The sequence below is a fragment of the Equus asinus genome, chromosome 22, assembly GCF_041296235.1.
Source record: "Equus asinus isolate D_3611 breed Donkey chromosome 22, EquAss-T2T_v2, whole genome shotgun sequence".
Lineage (NCBI taxonomy): Eukaryota > Metazoa > Chordata > Mammalia > Perissodactyla > Equidae > Equus > Equus asinus.
This window is the reverse complement of record NC_091811.1, coordinates 57,992,514-58,010,669: the sequence shown is the minus strand read 5'-3', so window position 1 is coordinate 58,010,669 and position 18,156 is coordinate 57,992,514. Positions and strand designations below refer to the sequence as shown.

General features: G+C 44.4%; 1 protein-coding gene across 1 annotated transcript; it reads right to left on the bottom strand.

Annotated features, from left to right (window-relative positions):
• Positions 1-15,416: 15,416 nt before the first annotated feature.
• RPS26 (ribosomal protein S26) lies at positions 15,417-17,622 on the bottom strand. Its single transcript, XM_014843867.3, has 4 exons — positions 17,258-17,622; positions 16,820-16,997; positions 15,865-15,995; positions 15,417-15,521 (listed from the first exon to the last, which is right to left on the bottom strand). The coding sequence occupies exons 1-4, from the start codon at positions 17,258-17,260 to the stop codon at positions 15,486-15,488; spliced, it is 348 nt and encodes a 115-aa protein (XP_014699353.1). The 5' UTR covers positions 17,261-17,622; the 3' UTR covers positions 15,417-15,485.
• Positions 17,623-18,156: the final 534 nt, after the last annotated feature.

Here is an 18,156-nt window from a genome sequence, read left to right as displayed (position 1 = left end):
TATGGCTGCTTTGGGGGCACGTGCCCACTGAAGGGGACCCTGTGGTGTTGGGGGGCCAATGGTGGCAGTGGTGCTGCCTCAGTGGTGGTCATGGGGGTTGCTGGCTGCCCCCTCACATTGCACTTGAAGCTAATTCCTTCTCTTCCTTGGACATGAACCAAGACAACATTACTCTCAGGAGCCCTCTCTGACACCTCCAGATAAGAGTGAACGTTCCTGCTCTGCTCTCCCATTGCACCGATCCTGTCATTGGTCTCTTTTTATGGCTGCTGATGGTTTAATTGTCCCTCTTTCCAGGTAGATTGTAAGCTCTTTGAGGGCAGAGAACATATCTATGTTTAGCACCACATCCTCAGTACCTTGAGCATAGTAGGCCTTCAACAAATGTTTTTTGATGAGTGAATCAATCAGTCAATCAGCATTTTAGGTGTTGAAGAGGCGAAGACAAATAAACATTGGACCCTGCCCTAAAAGACTCACAGCCTAATGGAGGAGCAGGCAGATAAACAGACTCATTAATTTCTATGAAACGCAGTAAGTGCTGTTACAGAGTGCCGTACCATGCGGGCACAGAAGGACTGGCTGGCTGTTTCTGCAGGGAACAGGGTCTGAGAAAGTTTCAGAATGGATTTAGTGCTTGAATTAGGATGACCAGGGTACGTTCCAGGATAGAGGTTTATGACTGTTGTAGGCAGATTAATAACCCCCAAAGATGTCCAAATCCTAATCCATGAAACCTGGAACTACGTTACTTTACATGGCAAAAGGGGCTTTGCAGATGTGATTAAGTTAAGCATCTGGAGATGCATTATCTGGGTTGGTCCAATGAAATCACAAGGGTCCTTATAAGAGGGAGGCATGACTGTCAGACAGGGAAATTTAAGATCCTATGCTGCTGACTTGGAAGATGGAGGAAGAGGCCACAAGCTAAGGAATGCTGACAGCCTCTAGAAACTGGAAAAGGGAAGGAAACAGATTCCCAGAGTCTCCAGAAGGAACTCAGCTCTGCTGAAATCTAGATTTTAGCCCCGTCAGACCCATTTCAGACTCCTGATGTCCAGAACAGTGAGATGATAAATTCATGTTATTTTAAGCCACTGAGTTTGTGGTATTTGTTACAGCAGCCATAGGAGCTAATACAACAGCCTGCCACGTGAGACCTTCCTATGTGACCTCATCCATCCATCCATTCATTCATTCATTCAGTGACATGCGCTGTCCTGAACACCAAGGAAACAGCACTAAAGTGAGGGAGGCCTCCGCCCTCAAGGAGCTTATATTCTAGGGAGGGTAGACTATCAACAGACAACTCCAGAAACATCTTCAGTAGTAACTGGCAGGACGAAAACAAGACAAGGCCCTGGGGAAGTGATCACTCTGTGTGTGGGGAGGGACTACCGTGGACAGGATGGTCAGAAGTGGATTCTCTGAGGTGACACTGGCACCAAGCCTTGAATGATGAGGAGGAGCCAGCGTGTGTTGATCTGAGAGAAGAGCATTCCTGGCAGAGCTAGCAGCAAGGGCACAGGCGCTGAGGGAGAGATGAGCTTGCAGTGTCTGAGGAACAGAAAGGAGCCCACGTGGCTGGAGCAGGAGATCAGAGGGAAAAGGAGGAGCCAGGTCATTCAGAGGCTTGAATCCACAGTGAGGGGCTGGGATTTTATTTTGATCACAGAAGGAGGCCATTGGAAGCATTTAAGTGGGAGAGCCCCAGGATTGGGTTTATTCTTTAAAATAATCAATCTTGTTGCTATGTGGTGAACGAATTGTGATGCAGATGGGAGGTGACGTCACAGCACTGAAAAAGAAATCTCCTTCCACCTGTCCTCCAGTCACCAGTTTTGGGGTTGTTTTTGGGTTTTTTTTGTGAGGAAGATTGACCCTGGCCCTGAGCTAACATTGGTGCCTTTCTTCCTCCATTTTATGTGGGATGCCGCCACAGCACGGCTTGATGAGTGGTGTGTGGGTGCACATCCAGGATCTGAACCCATGAACACCAGGCCACCGGAGTGGAGTGGGCAAACTTAACCACCACTTCTACACCACTGGACCAGCCCCTTGTCACCTGGTTCTTTTCCCTGGAGGCAACCACTGCCACCAGTTTCTTGGGGATCTTTCTAGAAATGTTCCATGTACAAACATAGCAAATGCATTAAAATTTTTTTTTACTTTTTTATTTTTAATTAATTAATTAATTAATTTATTTATTGAGGAAGATTAGCCCTGAGCTAACATCTGCTGCCAATCTTCCTCTTTTGTTTTTTGCTGAGGAAGATCAGCCCTGAGCTAACACTGACACCCATCTTCCTCTACTTTATATGTAGGATGCCTGCCACAGCATGGCTTCATAAGCAGTGTGTGGGTCCACACCCGGGATCCGAACTGGGGAACCCCAGGCCGCCAAAGCAGAGTGTGCAAACTTAACCACTGTGCCATCGGGCCGGCCCCAAGTTTGGTGTTTTTGTAGTATTTTTCAAACTGTGCACCTGGGAACCCTGGAGGTGTTTCAGGAGCTTTTTGGGATAGGGAGGGATGAAGGGAAGATAGACACATATACATCCCGTTTCAGCAAAAGCAGAAATTTAACCAATTACATATTGAGCTTCTGAGAGATGCTCACCTGAAGAAAGGATTGTGCCACTTAAAAAATGGAAAACCATAGTTTCATTGCATTTTGCAATTTTATAAGATCTTATGAGGATAAGTGGAAAATAGGAAAATAAAAGTCCTGATCTGGTGATGGAAAATCAGAGAGTGAAAGAGCTGTGGGTCTTTAGCTTGGGTGGAAGTTAAGCCTGTAAACTGTGTTTAGTGTAAAGAGAAGCTCAAAGTTGAGGGGAATGTTTGAAATGCTAGGAATGTGTCATCAAAGATTGGATCTAAAAGCAGAGATGTCTTAGGAATTGAGATGTAAATGAATAACGACTGTAAAGTACCTGGTAGACAGTAATAATAGATAACATTTATTGTGCACTTACTGTGTACCAGCTGCTATACTAAGTGCCTTCTTCGTATCACCTCATTTAATCTTCACAACACCATAAGAAATTTACTATTATTACTCACATTTTCCAGATTACAACACTGGGTCACCAGAAGCTTAAATAACTTGCCCAATACAATACAGGCAGTAAAACTTAGGATTTGAACCTAATTAGTCTTTTTTCTTTCTTTAAAGATTGGCACCTGAGCTAACATCTGTTGCCAATCTTTTTTTTTCTTCCTCTTCTTCTCCCCAAAGCCCCCCAGTACATAGCTGTATATTCTAGTTGTGGTCCTTCTAGTTGTTGCAAGTGGGATGCTGTCTCAGCATGGCTTGATGAGTGGTGCCATGTCTGCGCCCAGGATCTGAACCAGCGAAACCCTGGGCTGCCAAAACGGAGAGCGTGAACCCAACCACTCGGCCACGGGGCCGGCCCCTGAACCCACGCAGTCTTGACTTGAGTCTATGCCATCAGTAATTTGGCTAGTTTAAGTGAGCTTTCAAAATTGAGTCTTTCTACAAAATATTGCTGAGAGAAATTAAAGACCTAAATAAATGGAGAAATATACCGTGTTCACAGATGGAAAGAGTCAATAATGTTAAGATGTCAAGTTAAGTGACAGAGGAACAAAGTTACCAGCTTACCCTACTTGACTTCAAGTCTTACTATAAAGCTACAGTGATCAAGATAATGTGGTAATGGCATAAAGGTAGACAAATAGATCAATGGAACAGAATAGAGTCAGAAATAGTCCCACAAATATATAGTCAATTGATGTTTGACAAGAGTGCACAGGCAATTCAATAGAGAGAGGATAGTCTTTTCAACAAATGGTGCTGGAACAACTGGATATCCAAATGCAAAAAAAAAAAAAAAAAAGGAATTTCAATCCATACTCATACCAGATACAAAAGTTAATTAAAATGAATCACAGACTTAAATATAAAACCTAAAACTATAAAACTTCCAGGAGAAAAACTTCATGACTTTGAGTAAGGGTTATAGATTCAATACCAAAAGAATGATCCATAAAAGAAAATCAATTTGATTCAGCAAAATTAATAACTTCTGCTTTCAGAAGACACTGTTAAGAGGATAAAAGGATAAATCACAAACTGGAATAAAAAATATGCAAATCATGTATCTGATAAATGACTTGCATTCAGAATAAAAGACTCTCAAAACTCAATAATAAAAACAAGCAAAGTAATTGTAGAAACATGGGCAAAAGATTCGAACAGACGTTTCACCAAAGCAGATATACATTTGGCAAATAAGCACATGAAAAAATGCCCAATATCATTAGTTATTATGGAAAAACAAATTAAAACCATAATGAGACAGCACTACATACCTACTAGAAAGGCTACAATTAAAAAAACAACCAAGTGTTGGAAAGGTTGTGAAGAAATTGGAACTCCCGTACACTGCTGACAGGAATGTGAAATGGTACAATAACTTTGGAAAAATAATTGGCAGTTTCTTTAAAAGTTAAGTATACATCTACAGTGTGACTCCCTCTGCCAGAGATTCTATTCCTAGGTATCTACCCAAGAGAAACAAAAGCATATGTCCACACAGACGTTGTACATAAATGTTTATAGCAGCTCTATGTATCACAGCCAAGAATAGAAACACGCTGAAATGCCCTTCAACAGGTGAATGGATAACCAAACTGTGGTACATCCATACAATGAAATCCTACTCAGCAATAAAAAGGAACCAGCTATTGATAAATGCAGCAATGATGAATCTCAAAATAATTATGCTGAGTGAAAAAAGCCAAAACAAAAAACTCTATACTGTAGGATTTCATTTATGTAAAGTTCTAGAAAATGCAAACTAATCTATTGTGATAAAAAGCAAATTAGTGGTTCTCTGGGGACAGGATTGGGACTGACAGGATGGTGAGATTACAAAAGAGCAAGAGGCAACTTTTGGGGTGACCTATATGTTCATTATCTTGAGTATGGTGATGTTGTTATGGTATATACATGTCAAAACTTTTCAAATTGTATACTTTATCTACAGTTTATTGTTTAGCAATTACTCTCAATAAAGCTATTTAAAAAATTGAGTTTGTAAGACATGTAAAGCTGAAGACTGGGCCAGGAATAATAACTACTGCTGTTTGTAATGTAACATTACCTGGAAAGTTCTACGCAAAGTCCCTTGCATATATTATTTAATTTAATTCCCCAAACAGACCTGTGAAGTAGAGCTATTACTATTTTTTTTGGACAGGTTTTAATTTTTTTTTTTTAAAGACTGGCACCTGAGCTAACAACTGTTGCCAATCTTTTTCTTTTTCCTGCTTTTTCTCCCCAAATTCCCCCAGTATATAGTTGCATATATATATTTTTTATTAGTTGTGGGTCCTTCTAGTTGTGGCATGTGGAACCCTGCCTCAGCATGGGCTGATGAGCGGTGCCATGTCCGCACCCAGGATGCGAACCGGTGAAACCCTGAGCTGCCGAAGCGAAGCGCGGGAACTTAACCACTCGGCCATGGGCCAGCCCCAGCTATTACCATTTTTACTTTTTATTTTATTTTATTTTATTTTTTGAGGAAGATTAGCCCTGAGCTAACTACTGCCAATCCTCTTCTTTTTTCTGAGAAAGACTGGCCCTGAGCTAACATCTGTGCCCATCTCCCTCTACTTTATACGTGGGACGCCTACCACAGCATGGCGTGCCAAGCGGTGCCATGTCCGCACCCGGGATCAGGGCCTGCGAACCCTGGGCCTCCGAATCGGAACATGTGAACTAACCGCTGCGCCACCAGGCCGGCCCCGCTAATTACCGTTTTTAAATGAAGTTATGGAGGTTCAGAGACAACAAGTAACTAGCCCCAAGACACAAGGCTATTGCACAGCACAAGGAGGATTGAAACTGAGGTCTCAGACTCCAAAGCTGAGCTCCTAACTGTTGCACTATACTGCCCCCAGTGGTCACCCCTGAGTACTAAAATTGATGAGGTCTGGCTTCTTGCCCTGACAGCGTCTTTAACCTGTTTCATCCAGATGGTCTGGATCAGGGGAGGCTGTGTAGTGCTTTATACTGGAGAAGAGGATCTGTCCTCAGAACTTCTCTTTGGTTTTTTTTTTTGGTTTTTGTTTGTTTCTTTTTTGCCTCTGCCCACTGCGTGAAGTGCACTAAATCGACTAAACCTTAGCTCTTTCCAGACAGCATTGTTCAGGATTGGTAGCCCACGGTGCCCTGGGACCAGCTATGGGCTGCGTATGTGTTTACACTGGGTTCACTAGTAAGGGCCATATTTTCCCTTGGACTCAAGCTGTGCTGAGAAGGCCATTTCCTTCAACGGACCAGAACTCTTTGGGGGATGGGGAGAGAGAGGGAGACTCTGTATTCCTCCTCCCCACCCCCAATTTCTCTCTGCCTCTCCTTGTGCTCCCTGACTCCATCCCAGTGTTTCTGGGCCCCCCTCCCCTTGCTGTCTTCCCAGATACCCCCATATTTCAGCGATGATAGTGCAACACTGACCTGAGACAAGACAGCAGAGAGACAAGGCCAGGGAAACAGCCCTGAGGAGGAGCTGTGAAGTCTGGGTCCCTGGACCTGTAAGCAGGTGAGTTGGGACTCAGGCCCCAGTGCACACAGTGTGTGAGACCTGATGTCGGCCGGGACTCACAAACCGTGGCCCTTATCCCTCCCTGAACATGTGCAGTGCAGTCACCACAAGAAGCCAGGACTCCAGGTCACCCTTGGTCCATGTCCCAGGTTCTAATCCCCATGCGGCCCTTTCTGACCCCATTTTGCACGCATCCTCATCTACTGAAACCCCGTCACGGCCTTGTGGAACTCAGTTTATCATCAGTAAAATCCCCCAACTCAACATTTCTTTCACCATCTGCTCTAAAGGAAACCTGGCTCTCCCAAAGAACCCTTGACCAGTAACTGAAACGCCTCCATATTTTCACTTTTAAACTTGCTGCTCTCTGACTTCATATTTTCACCAGCTTGACTGCCCTACCCCCAACCAGGACTTGACTCCATTGATCATACCCCCTTTCCTTTGGACCTCACTGTCCCCATGTCCTATCTTTCCTCCTGGTCCACCTTAACATCCCCAGTCAGTCATAATCACTCCCTGGAATATACACTCAATTCCTCTGCCCCCTCCCACTTCAGCGTCCTCGTTCGGCTAACCCTCAGCTCCGGTTAAATCCCATTCTCCATCCACTTTGGGTCTCTACCACACAACTGAGTAGTTGGGAAAAAATACTTCATCATGCCAACCGGTCTCACTTTAAATTCCTGCCCCCTGCCCTCGAGAGCTCCTGGGCAATCCCGGTCCCTCAGACCCGCTCCCTTGCCACTCGCCTCGATGCCTCTTCCATTCTTTCTCTCTCTCTTCAGAGCTCCAACTCCCCCTCCACATATCCTCATTCTCAGCTGATGACCTTGCCTCCTACTCCACTGAGAACTAGAAGCCGCAAACAACCTACCTGCTTTTGGACTATATATTCCATCTTCTCTCTCTTACTGCGGATAAACTGTCCATGCAAACCTCTCCACTTGTACCCTGGATTCCACACCTTCTTGTCTCTTCAAGGGCATAGCTCTTTCTGTCTCCTACATCATCTATTTTTCTCACTTTTCCTGTTTTCAAGCAAACATGCTGATATTTCTACATTTTATAAAATCTCTTGACCTCACTTCTTCCAGCCACTGCCCCATTTCCTCCTGTTTTCAGTGTAAAGATGTCTTCAATGTTCTCTCCTCCCGTTCTCTTTCTCTTTACAATTGGAATCGTATTTAATGATAATACATGTTAGAGACATTCTGTCCCCTTCTCTTTTGAACCCACTCTGATCATGCTTTTGCCTCACCACTCCACAGAAACTTCTCGTCAAGATCACTAATGACACCATGTTGCTGAAGCCAATAGTCATTTTTCAATTCTTATCTTATTTGACCTATTAGCAGCAGTTGGCACAGTTGCATTATAACTAATTGGAGGAAGAAAAAAAAAAAAAAAACCAAACCAGCCCCTTGCTCCTCCTTGCAACATTTTCTTCACTTGACCTCTAGGACACTCACGATGTCCCAGTTTTCTTCCTACCTCACTGGCCTTTCCTTCTCAGTCTCCTTTGTGGTTTTTCCTCATCTCCCTGACTACTAAACTTTGAAGTCTACAGGACTCAGGATCTAGACCTCTTTTGTTGTTTTTTCTATCTGTATACTCCCTTCCTAGGTAACCTCATCCAGTCTCATGAATTAAAAACCAATTATAAGATGATGATCCCCAAAATTTTATCTCCAGCCTAGGCTTCTTTTCCTTGAAGTCCATACTTTTATATCCAATTGCCTACTTGACCTGTCCACTTGGATGTAAAATGTGAAGAGATAAATACAGTAGTCCCCCCTTATCCGCAGGGGAGATGTTCCAGGACCCCCAGTGGATGCCTGAAACAGTGGATAGTACCCAACCCTGTATATACTATGTGTTTTCCTATAAATACACGCCAATGATAAAGTTTAATTTATAAATTAGGCATAGTGAGAGATTAACAATAAAATAGAACAATTATAACAATATATTGTAATAAAAGTTACCATAGATCTTAGCAACCTCAGCATATGACTTTTTTCTTTCCTTATTAAGTCCAGAGCTTTCACCTTTTCACGTAATGGAAGTACTTTACGGCTTCTCCTGGGCATATCTGAATTGCCAGCATCACTACTCTTGCACTTTGGGGCCATTATTAATTAAACTAAGGGTTACTTGGACACAAGCACTGTGATACTGCCAGTCAGTCTGACAACTGAGACAGCTGAGTGACTAACAGGTGGGTAGTGTATACAGCATGGACATGCTGGACAAAGGGATGGTTCACATCCAGGGTGAGACGGAGCGGACGACGTGAGATTTCATCATGCTGCTTAGAACGACGTGCAATTTAAAACTTGTGAATTGTTTATTCCTGGAATTTTCCATTTAATATTTTTGGACCATGGTTGACTGTGGGTAACTGAAACCACAGAAAGTGAAATCACAGATAAGGGGAGACTACTGTACATATACAATATCAGTATAAAGAAATTCATGTGAATGATGAGTGCTGACTTCACGACAGTGGTTACCACCTGGGGGAGAGGGTGGGGTGCAATCAGTTCACAGAGAGATTCAACTCCACAGGTAACCCTTTCTTTCTTAAGCTGGGAGGTGGATACACAGGCATTTACTGTATGCCTTAAAATTTCATTGTTTTAAAAACTATTTTGCAAAAAAAGAAAAACAAGGAGAACAGTGTATAGAGTGTGCTACCATTTGTGTTTAATATTTATGTATTTGCTTGCATATATATTTATACAGGAAACTAGTCATAAGTGCCTCCAGGGAGCTGGGGAGAATTATTTTCACTATGTATGCTTTTGCACCTTTTGAATTTTGTACCTTTTGCATTATAACTCATTGGAGGAGAAAAAAAAACACAACCGCCAGCCACCTCCCCTACACCTTCTGATCCTGCCCTCTTGTTCAATACCCTCAGTCCCTCAGTCACCCTTATTTTTGCCACTTTTTTTTTTTTTTTTTGAGGAAGATTAGCCCTGAGCTAACATCTGTGCCCATCTTCCTCTACTTTATATGTGGGGCGCCTGCCACAGCATGACTTGACAAGTGGTGTGTAGGTCCGGGTCCAGGATCCCAACAGGCGCAGCCCAGGCCGCAGAAGCAGAGCGTGCGAACTTAACTGCTGAGCCACCAGACTGGTCCCATCCAATCACTTCTTTTTTTGGTTTCCCTTTTCTCCCAACTGATCTTGGACTCCTCCATCCACCAATTAGTCATGACTGAAATAGCACCATAATTTCCATGCTGATATTCCCAAACTGGAGCAAATCAATCATGCATATTTTTTTATTTTTCATTTTTTTTTAAAGATTGGCACCTGAGCTAACAACTGTTGCCAATCTTTTTTTCTGCTTTTTCTCCCCAAATCCCCCTCAGTACATAGTTGTATATTTTAGTTGTGGGTCCTTCTAGTTGTGGTATGTGGACGCTGCCTCAGCATGGCCTGATGAGCGGTGCCATGTCCGTGACCAGGATCCGAACCAGCAAAACCCTGGGCCATGGAAGCGGAGCACACGAACTTAACCACTTGGCCACGGGGCCGGCCCCCTCTTTTTTCTCTAGCACAATTCCTTAATATTTTTCAAAGTATGGTCTTCAGACCAATTGCATCAGAATCCCTTGCAATGTTATTAAAATGCAAGTTCCCAAACCCTACCCCAAGCACTCTGAACCGTGCTTTTTGGAGGTGGGCTTAGGACTCTGCATTTTATTCAAACAGCAGAGGTAATTCTTATTCACACAAAGGAAATTATTTCACTCATTCCTGACCTTTCCATAGGCTGAGCATATTTATTCATGCACAAATGTTAAGCACTTGCTATAGGTCAGACAATATAATTGACCATCGAGACACTATCCCTGACCTCATGAGCAGACATTTCCCAGGGACATTTGTGGGTGATAAAGATCATTTGGGTGACAGAAAATAGTGACAAACCTTTTTTTTAAATTTAAAAGCTATGTAGGGGCTGGCCCCGTGGCCGAGTGGTTCAGTTTGTGTGCTCTGCTTCCACGGCCCAGGATTTCGCTGGTTTGGATCCTGGGTGCGGACATGGCACCACTCATCAAGCTACACTGAGGTGGCGTCCCACATGCCACAACTAGAAGGACCCACAACTAAGAATACACAACTATGTACTGGGTGGCTTTGGGAGAAAAAGGAAAAATAAGAAAATTAAAAAAATAAATAAAAGCTATGTAGTTGTTTTTAAAAACATTACGTTCTATTTATGGTAAGAGTCAGTTTTCCATTTAGAATACTGATATTTCTTTTTTAATAAATGTAAAAAGTGAGTCAACTTAAAGAAAAGGACAACATAGATATTGGCAGAAATACCTAAAGAGGTACACAAAGCCTGAAGTTTGGGGAAATACTCATTGAGCATTTCAGAGGTAGCTGTGGTATAATGAAAAGAATAAGAAAAATAATCACTCACTCTTATCATGAACTGACTACTGTAGATCTAAGTCAGATCATGTCACTGCTCTGCTCAAAACTCTCCAGGGAATTACCATCACACTTTATTGTATTTTCCTAACAGCTTTGTTGGGCTATAGTCCACATACCATACAATTCACCCACTTAAAGTATATAGTTTAGTGGTTTTTAGTATGTTCACAGAGCTGTGCAACTATCACCACAATTAATTTTAGAATATTTTCATTACCCCTAAAAGAAACCCCATACCATCTAACAGTCACTCCCCTTTCCCCCAAGCCATCTATCCCTCAGCAACCACTAATCTATTCTCTCTCTAGATTTGCCTAGTCTGGACATTTCATATAAATGAAATCATACACTATGTGGTCTTTTATTACTGGCTTCTTTCATTTAGCATGTTTTCAAGGTTCATCAACGTTCGATCATGTAGCAGTATTCCATTCCTTTTAATGGCCAAATAATAACCCATTGCATGGATATACCACATTTCATTTATCCATTCACGTGTTGATGGACATTTGGGTTGTTTCTACTTGATGGCTATTATGAGTAATGCTGTTATGAACATTCGTTTACAAGTTTTTGTGTAGATGTATGTTTTTGGTTCTCTTGGGTATATACCTAGGAGGGGAACGGCTGGGTCACATGGTAACGCTTTCACTTTTTGAGGAACTGCGAGATTGTTTTCCAAAGTGGCTGCACCATTCTACATGCCCACCAGCAGTCTATGAGGTTCCAACTTCGCCACATCATCACTAGCACTTGCTATGATCTTTTTACAGGCATCCCAGACAGCAGGAAGAGGTATCTCATTGTTTACCATCACACCTTGAGTGCAGTCCAGTCCTTGCGAGGGCCTACAAGGCCCCGTGTCATCTGGACCTGTCTTCTCTAACTTTTGTGTGCCACAGGTACACGATCCCTTATCCGCAACTGAAAAATCAAAACAACTCTAAAAATCAAGATTTTTGGAACTCCTGTGGCAGCAAAGCCTGACATGAAACTTGCGTTAGATAATTTATAGTCTTTATTGCTTCCACTTAATGTGATTATTCTTCTATTTTGCTGCAGAAATATTGTGTTTGATCCTGGGTGCTGTTCTAGATCCCTCTGAGAATGTTACATATTAAAGAGTAAATGCTCTGTATTACTGTTCTAAAATGAAAAATCAATTTCAAGGTCTGAAGGATTTCATACAAAGGACTGCAGACCTGAACCACTTTCCTCCTGGCTCACCTGAATTCAGTCACTGACCGCCTTGCTTGTTCCGTGATATGCCAGGCATACTCTTGCCTTAGGGCATCTGTACTTGCTATTCCCTTTGTTGGAAAGCTCTTTCCCCATTTATCTAAATGGGCTGCTTGTTCGCTCTCTTTAGTTTTCTAATTATCTATGGACCTCATAGACATGTCTCATGTAAAACTGCAGATCTTCCTCACATCAGATCACCCCCTCACTAAAACGCAAAGCCCTGTGAGACCAGGGTCTTGGTCACTCCTATCTTCAGCATTTAGAAACGTCTGGCACACGGTAGGTACTCAGTAATTTTTTTAAAAAATATTTTATTTTTTCCTTTTTCTCCCCAAAGCCCCCCGGTACATAGTTGTGTATTCTTCGTTGTGGGTTCTTCTAGTTGTGGCATGTGGGACGCTGCCTCAGCGTGGTCTGATGAGCAGTGCCATGTCCGCACCCAGGATTCGAACCAACGAAACACTGGGCCGCCTGCAGCGGAGTGCGCGAACTTAACCACTCGGCCACGGGGCCAGCCCCAGTAATTTTTTATTTTTTAAAGATTGGCACCTGAGCTAATATGTGTTGCCAAGCTTTTTTTAAATTCTTTTCCCCAAAGCCCCCCAGTATATAGTTATATATTCTAGTTGTAGGCCCTTCTGGTTGTGCTATGTGGGACGTTGCCTCAGCATGGCCTGATGAGCAGTGCCACGTTTGCGCCCAGGATCCCAACGGGTGAAACTTTGGGCAGCCAAAGCAGACTGTGTGAACCTAACCACTTGGCCACAGGGCTGACCCCTCAAGATTATTTTTCCTTATTGAGGAAGATTAGCCCTGAGCTAACATCCATGCCCATCTTCCTCTACTTTATATGTGGGATGCCTGCCACAGCATGGCTTGGTAAGCAAGGCATAGGTCCGCGCCCGGCATCTGAACTGTGCAATCCTGGTCCGCTGAAGCAGCATATGCGCCCTTAACTGCAGTGCCACTGGGCCGGCCCAATAAATATTTCTTGAATGACTGTTTTGTATCACTGAAACCTCACCAAAATGCTACGAAATAGAAATGACATCCTAAAGATTAGAAAATTGAAGACAGGTTAGGTAACTTACCCAAGGTCACACAGCTGAAAGTATCAGAGGTAAGATTCACATCCAGGATTCAGCCCTCTTAGGTTTTTTTCTTTTCTCCCCCCAAAGCCCCCTGGTATATAGTTGTGAATTTTTAGTCGTGTGTCCTTCTACTTGTGGCACGTGGGATGCCACCTCAGCATGGCTTGATGAGTGGTGCTATGTCTGCGCCCAGGATTTGAACCCGTGAAACCCTGGGCCACCGAACTGGAGCGTGCAAACTTAACCACTTGGCCATGGGGCCAGCCCCAGCCCTCTTAGGTTCTTAACCAGATGGCTCTGTTCAATAGACTTGGACTCAGAAACAAAATGCCGAGCACGTGGGCAATTAACCCTTATTGAGAGCCAGTCCTAATGGCCTATGGTTAAGGCAAGCTCTGCTATGGCAGCGCCTCACAGAGAACTACAGGACATACAACTAGAATATATAACTACGTACTGGGGCTTTGGGGAGGGGAAACAATGAATAAATAAACGAATCAATCTAGATTCTAGCCCTAGTTCTTTCATCTACTGGCTCAGTCTCCCTCAAAAAGCCTATTTGCAGGGCCGACCTGGTGGCGCAGCTGTTAAGTGCACACATTCTGCTTCTGCGGCCCGGGGTTCGCAGGTCTGGATGCTGGGTGCAGACATGGCACTGCTTGGCAGGCCGTGCTGTGGTAGGCGTCCCACATATAAAGTAGAGGAAGATGGGCACGGATGTTAGCTCAGGGCCAGTCTTCCTCAAACAAAAACAAAACAAAATCCCACCCTGAGAAAAGGACAGGCCGTGACAATAAACCTTTCAAGGGAGATCTTGGAGCCGTTACACGAGCCTGATTTACTACTTAAATCTGATTTTATTTAGCAAGCTGGAATTTGGGACCAGCAGGTTTAGCATTCATTTTTACCTTGGACCTCTGATTTCCTTCTATCCAGAGTTTATCCCTGATGTAAAGGGGTCATTATAGTGTAGAATGAAGGAGCACGGGTGTCTTGTAGGCCTCCCTAAAGGATGGAGACACTTGCCTAGTTCTGACAAATTCATGATTTGCCACAGCTGTTCTAACACATGCACTGGTATGCTGACCATGGTGCAAGACAGGGTTAGCGGTTTCCATCTGGGTTTGCTTTTTTTTCACTTAAACTGTTCTCCAATTAACAAGACCACCTCTATGCTCTGAAATATTCCACCTCTTTCTTGCTATGATATTCCTTTGAATACAGACACTTGCAAAAATGTACTTCCCAGCACCATGTATACTTCAGCCAAAACCTCCAAGCTACTGGTTTAGTTTTAGAAAAACAAAAACAATAAAACCACATATATCACATAACCTAACCAACAAAGCCAGTCCTTACCAATCCATTCCCAAATGGATTTTTCAAATAAATGCATATACCCCTAGCTGATAACTTTCTAATTTCTGAATTCTAGGACAAATGAACCAGTCACACAGATGAACTAACGTACTGCCCCCCTCCATACTGTGTGTGGAAATTCCCTTTCCTCTTGTGAGACTCCAAGCTTCTAGGAATGCTTCTGGCGTCCTGGGTATTTTTACTCCACAGACAAAGGCACCAAAGAAAGGTTAACAATCTACATACAGATCCCCTTAAAAGCTACCCAAGTCATGCACTTTCTATTGCAGTGTTTCTGTCCCCCACCAGGGGCATGCCACCTCAGTCTAAGTCACCTCCTGATGTGCTCCTCACTCCACAACAGCCAGTTTTTCCTTACCCCCACCCCGCAACTAGTTCCTCTCTCCCATTTTTATGACACCTACTTAAGCCACTAGCCAGGGAGAATTAACCTAATACTCACAGACGACTTAAGCCCTTTCACTCTACATATCTGTGCAAATTGGAAAGCCAAAGGATGCAAACACAAAAAAACCCCGAGTTAAGGTGTAACTTACATGGATAAGCTTTCTCTCCCATGAAAAGACTATGTGGCACTCCACACTTGAATACTTCGCAAAAGTAATTACGATCCCTATGACACACACAACCGTCACTCAATGTGGCCACAGATACACTCAACATACTATGTAAAGTGTAATTTCCATTTTATTATTTTCCAGAGGGAGCTTCTCCTTCAGTCCTTAAGGACTTTGCTCATTACATGGGCTTTGGCGGAGGTCGTGGAGCAGCACCCTGAAAAATGAAGAAATGAGAGTAAATTAAAAACCATCGATGGAAGACTCCCCCTTAAAGAACTTTACCACTACCCCTTCCATCACTAATAATGTATTTGGGCCATAAACGCATGGAAAACTGGTAGATGTGGAAGGACACCACCCTACTCCCACTGAAACAGTCTAACAACTCTTCTTTAGAAATATCTCTAAGCAAACGTTTTAGATGTGGGTCCCACCAGCCTCACCACTTAGTTGATCTCACCCACAGGCAGACACCTTAACGTAATATTCTTTGTAGCCTCACATACCTTTTGTTGGTCACCCCTCTGGCTTCTACATTTCCTTTTTAAGATACTTACTGCAGGTCTAAATCTGGGTGGGGGTGTTCGGTCCTTCCGGGCTTCACGAGAGCGATTCCTGACTACCTTGCTGTGAATGGCACAACTCACACAGTAATGTAATTTCACATACAGCTTGGGAAGCACGTAGGCTAAAAAGCAAAAAGATAAGAGGCATAATATTAGGTATTATATACCCACCTTGCACCGTTCTTCCTTACTCCTTCTGTTATTCAAAATTAAACCTACTTAAATGTCTGTCAGGCACATCGACAAAACCCTGCTCTCAAGTCAACTATTCACTTTCTGATACCTAAATACACACGCAGTTTCACAAATGAGTAACATTCTCCTACGAATCCATCCCGTCATCATGGGGACCAAATCCACACCCTAGAAGTAATAAACCAAAAATGCAGATCCTTCAGCAGTTGCAACAGCCCCAATGCCTGCTCCTGAGTCCTTTCTTGTCGCCTAACAGAGTTAACTCGTCTCAAGAAAGAGAAACGATCAAGACGACGTCATATTGCTCCACGGATGGTCCTTGTCGACCAAACCAGACTGCCTCCGTTCTTGACACAGTCCTCAAGAGGCTTGGTCCTTACGTTTTCACAACGCGTATTCAAACGTTCTTTCACAACTCAAAAGACTCATTCCATTTACCGTGTTTACAGCCAGGGGCCCCCAAGCGTTGACACAGAATAAGCTAAGTGCTTCTGGAATCTCATCCCCTAACAGGCAGTCACTAAGACTCAGAGACTTCGCACTACTCCAAAACCCTCCCTCTGCTCAGACAAAGTCCAAAACTACCAACAAAACAGCAAAGATGCCCTTCCCTCCCACCGACGGCAGCCTTAAAAAAACATGGAAAACGCCCGGGACACCCCAAACCTCGCGCACGAACAGCCCGCGGGCGGGGCGGGGGAGGTTTTGGGTCCTAGGATATTCGCACGGCTCGCGCCAGGAGCGAACTCACCGTCGAAGACACTCGCTTCCGAAATGTCCCTGACGGCTGCGGCCTCCACTATGTTTCGAATGACGAACTTCTTAATGGCCTTGTCCTTGGGCACGCATCGAGCGCAGTTGGTGCAGCGAATAGGCTGCACGTGGCCGCGGCCCTTTTTGGCACGACCGTTGTTCCTTCTTTTCTTGGTCTGTGTCGAGACGGAGACGCTTTTAAGGAGGGGGCGCAACTCAGCAGCCCCAGCCCCCTTCCGGCTACCTCAGCGCCCGCAGCCCCGAGAAAGGCGCCACTCAGGTCTCCAGTCCCTCCGCAGACCCCCTCCGAGACCGAACACACAGACGCTGTGCCCCCTCCTCCGCCGCAGACACAGCTCTCAAATCCCCACAACCCCGGAATCTGCTCCCCTCAGCCTCAGCCCGGACCCCGCGCTCACCACGCGACACTACTCACCATCTTGAGAACGCGGACCCGAGAGAGGATCCGAGGCCTGGCCCGGCTCTCTTATATAGCGCGAGATCCCTACGCTCACGCCGGAAGACTCCATAGAAGACTCCATCGCCAAGAATAGCAACCTGCTTTACTTGGATTTTCTTCATTGTTCAGCGTTCGTGCTGGACATTAGCGTAGAAAGGCGTTTCTCGAGTTTATTTATCCGCGGCTCAAGGTGACCATGGGACTATTTAGCCTGCTCGCGGAGGAAAATCAGAGTTGTACGTCTCCCAGCAAGCATCGCGACGCTCGACCCCGGAGGTAATTCTGGGCGTTATAATTACACGGTTTTTGCGACGGTAGGGGTGAAGTTACCGCAAGACCGCGAGTCGCTAGAGGCGGGAGGGAAAGAAATGCATGGTGGGAGTTGTAGTGCGAAGCTGCCAGGCCTCTGGCCCCAAGCACTTAGGGGGCGCTCCGCCACCGGGGGACGCTCTCAGCTCGTTTCTGTGACAATCCTGCTATTTGGTGCAGGACTGAGAAGCGGCAGACTGGGCGGGGGGGGGACGACAAAACGTTTTGTTAATTCCTCCTTCCAGTATGGAGAAAACCCCACACTGAGGGGCCATGGACAAGTGCCTTGGTGCTAGGGCTGTTTCTCATTCACCTTTTTATCCCTGGATTCTGTTAGCACCGTGCCAGGCACTGTAGTAAGGGCTTTATTGCTATTAACTCATTAACTCAACAAAGGTTAACATCTGTAAGGCACTAGGTACTGTTGAGTTGCCTGTAAAGTAAGTACCATGATTATTCTCATTACAGATTGAAAAACTGAGGTGCAGATAAGTTAAATAACTTGCTCAAAGTCACACAGAGCTAGTAAGAGGTGTTCAGGCTCCACTATACTATGCTGCCTCTTA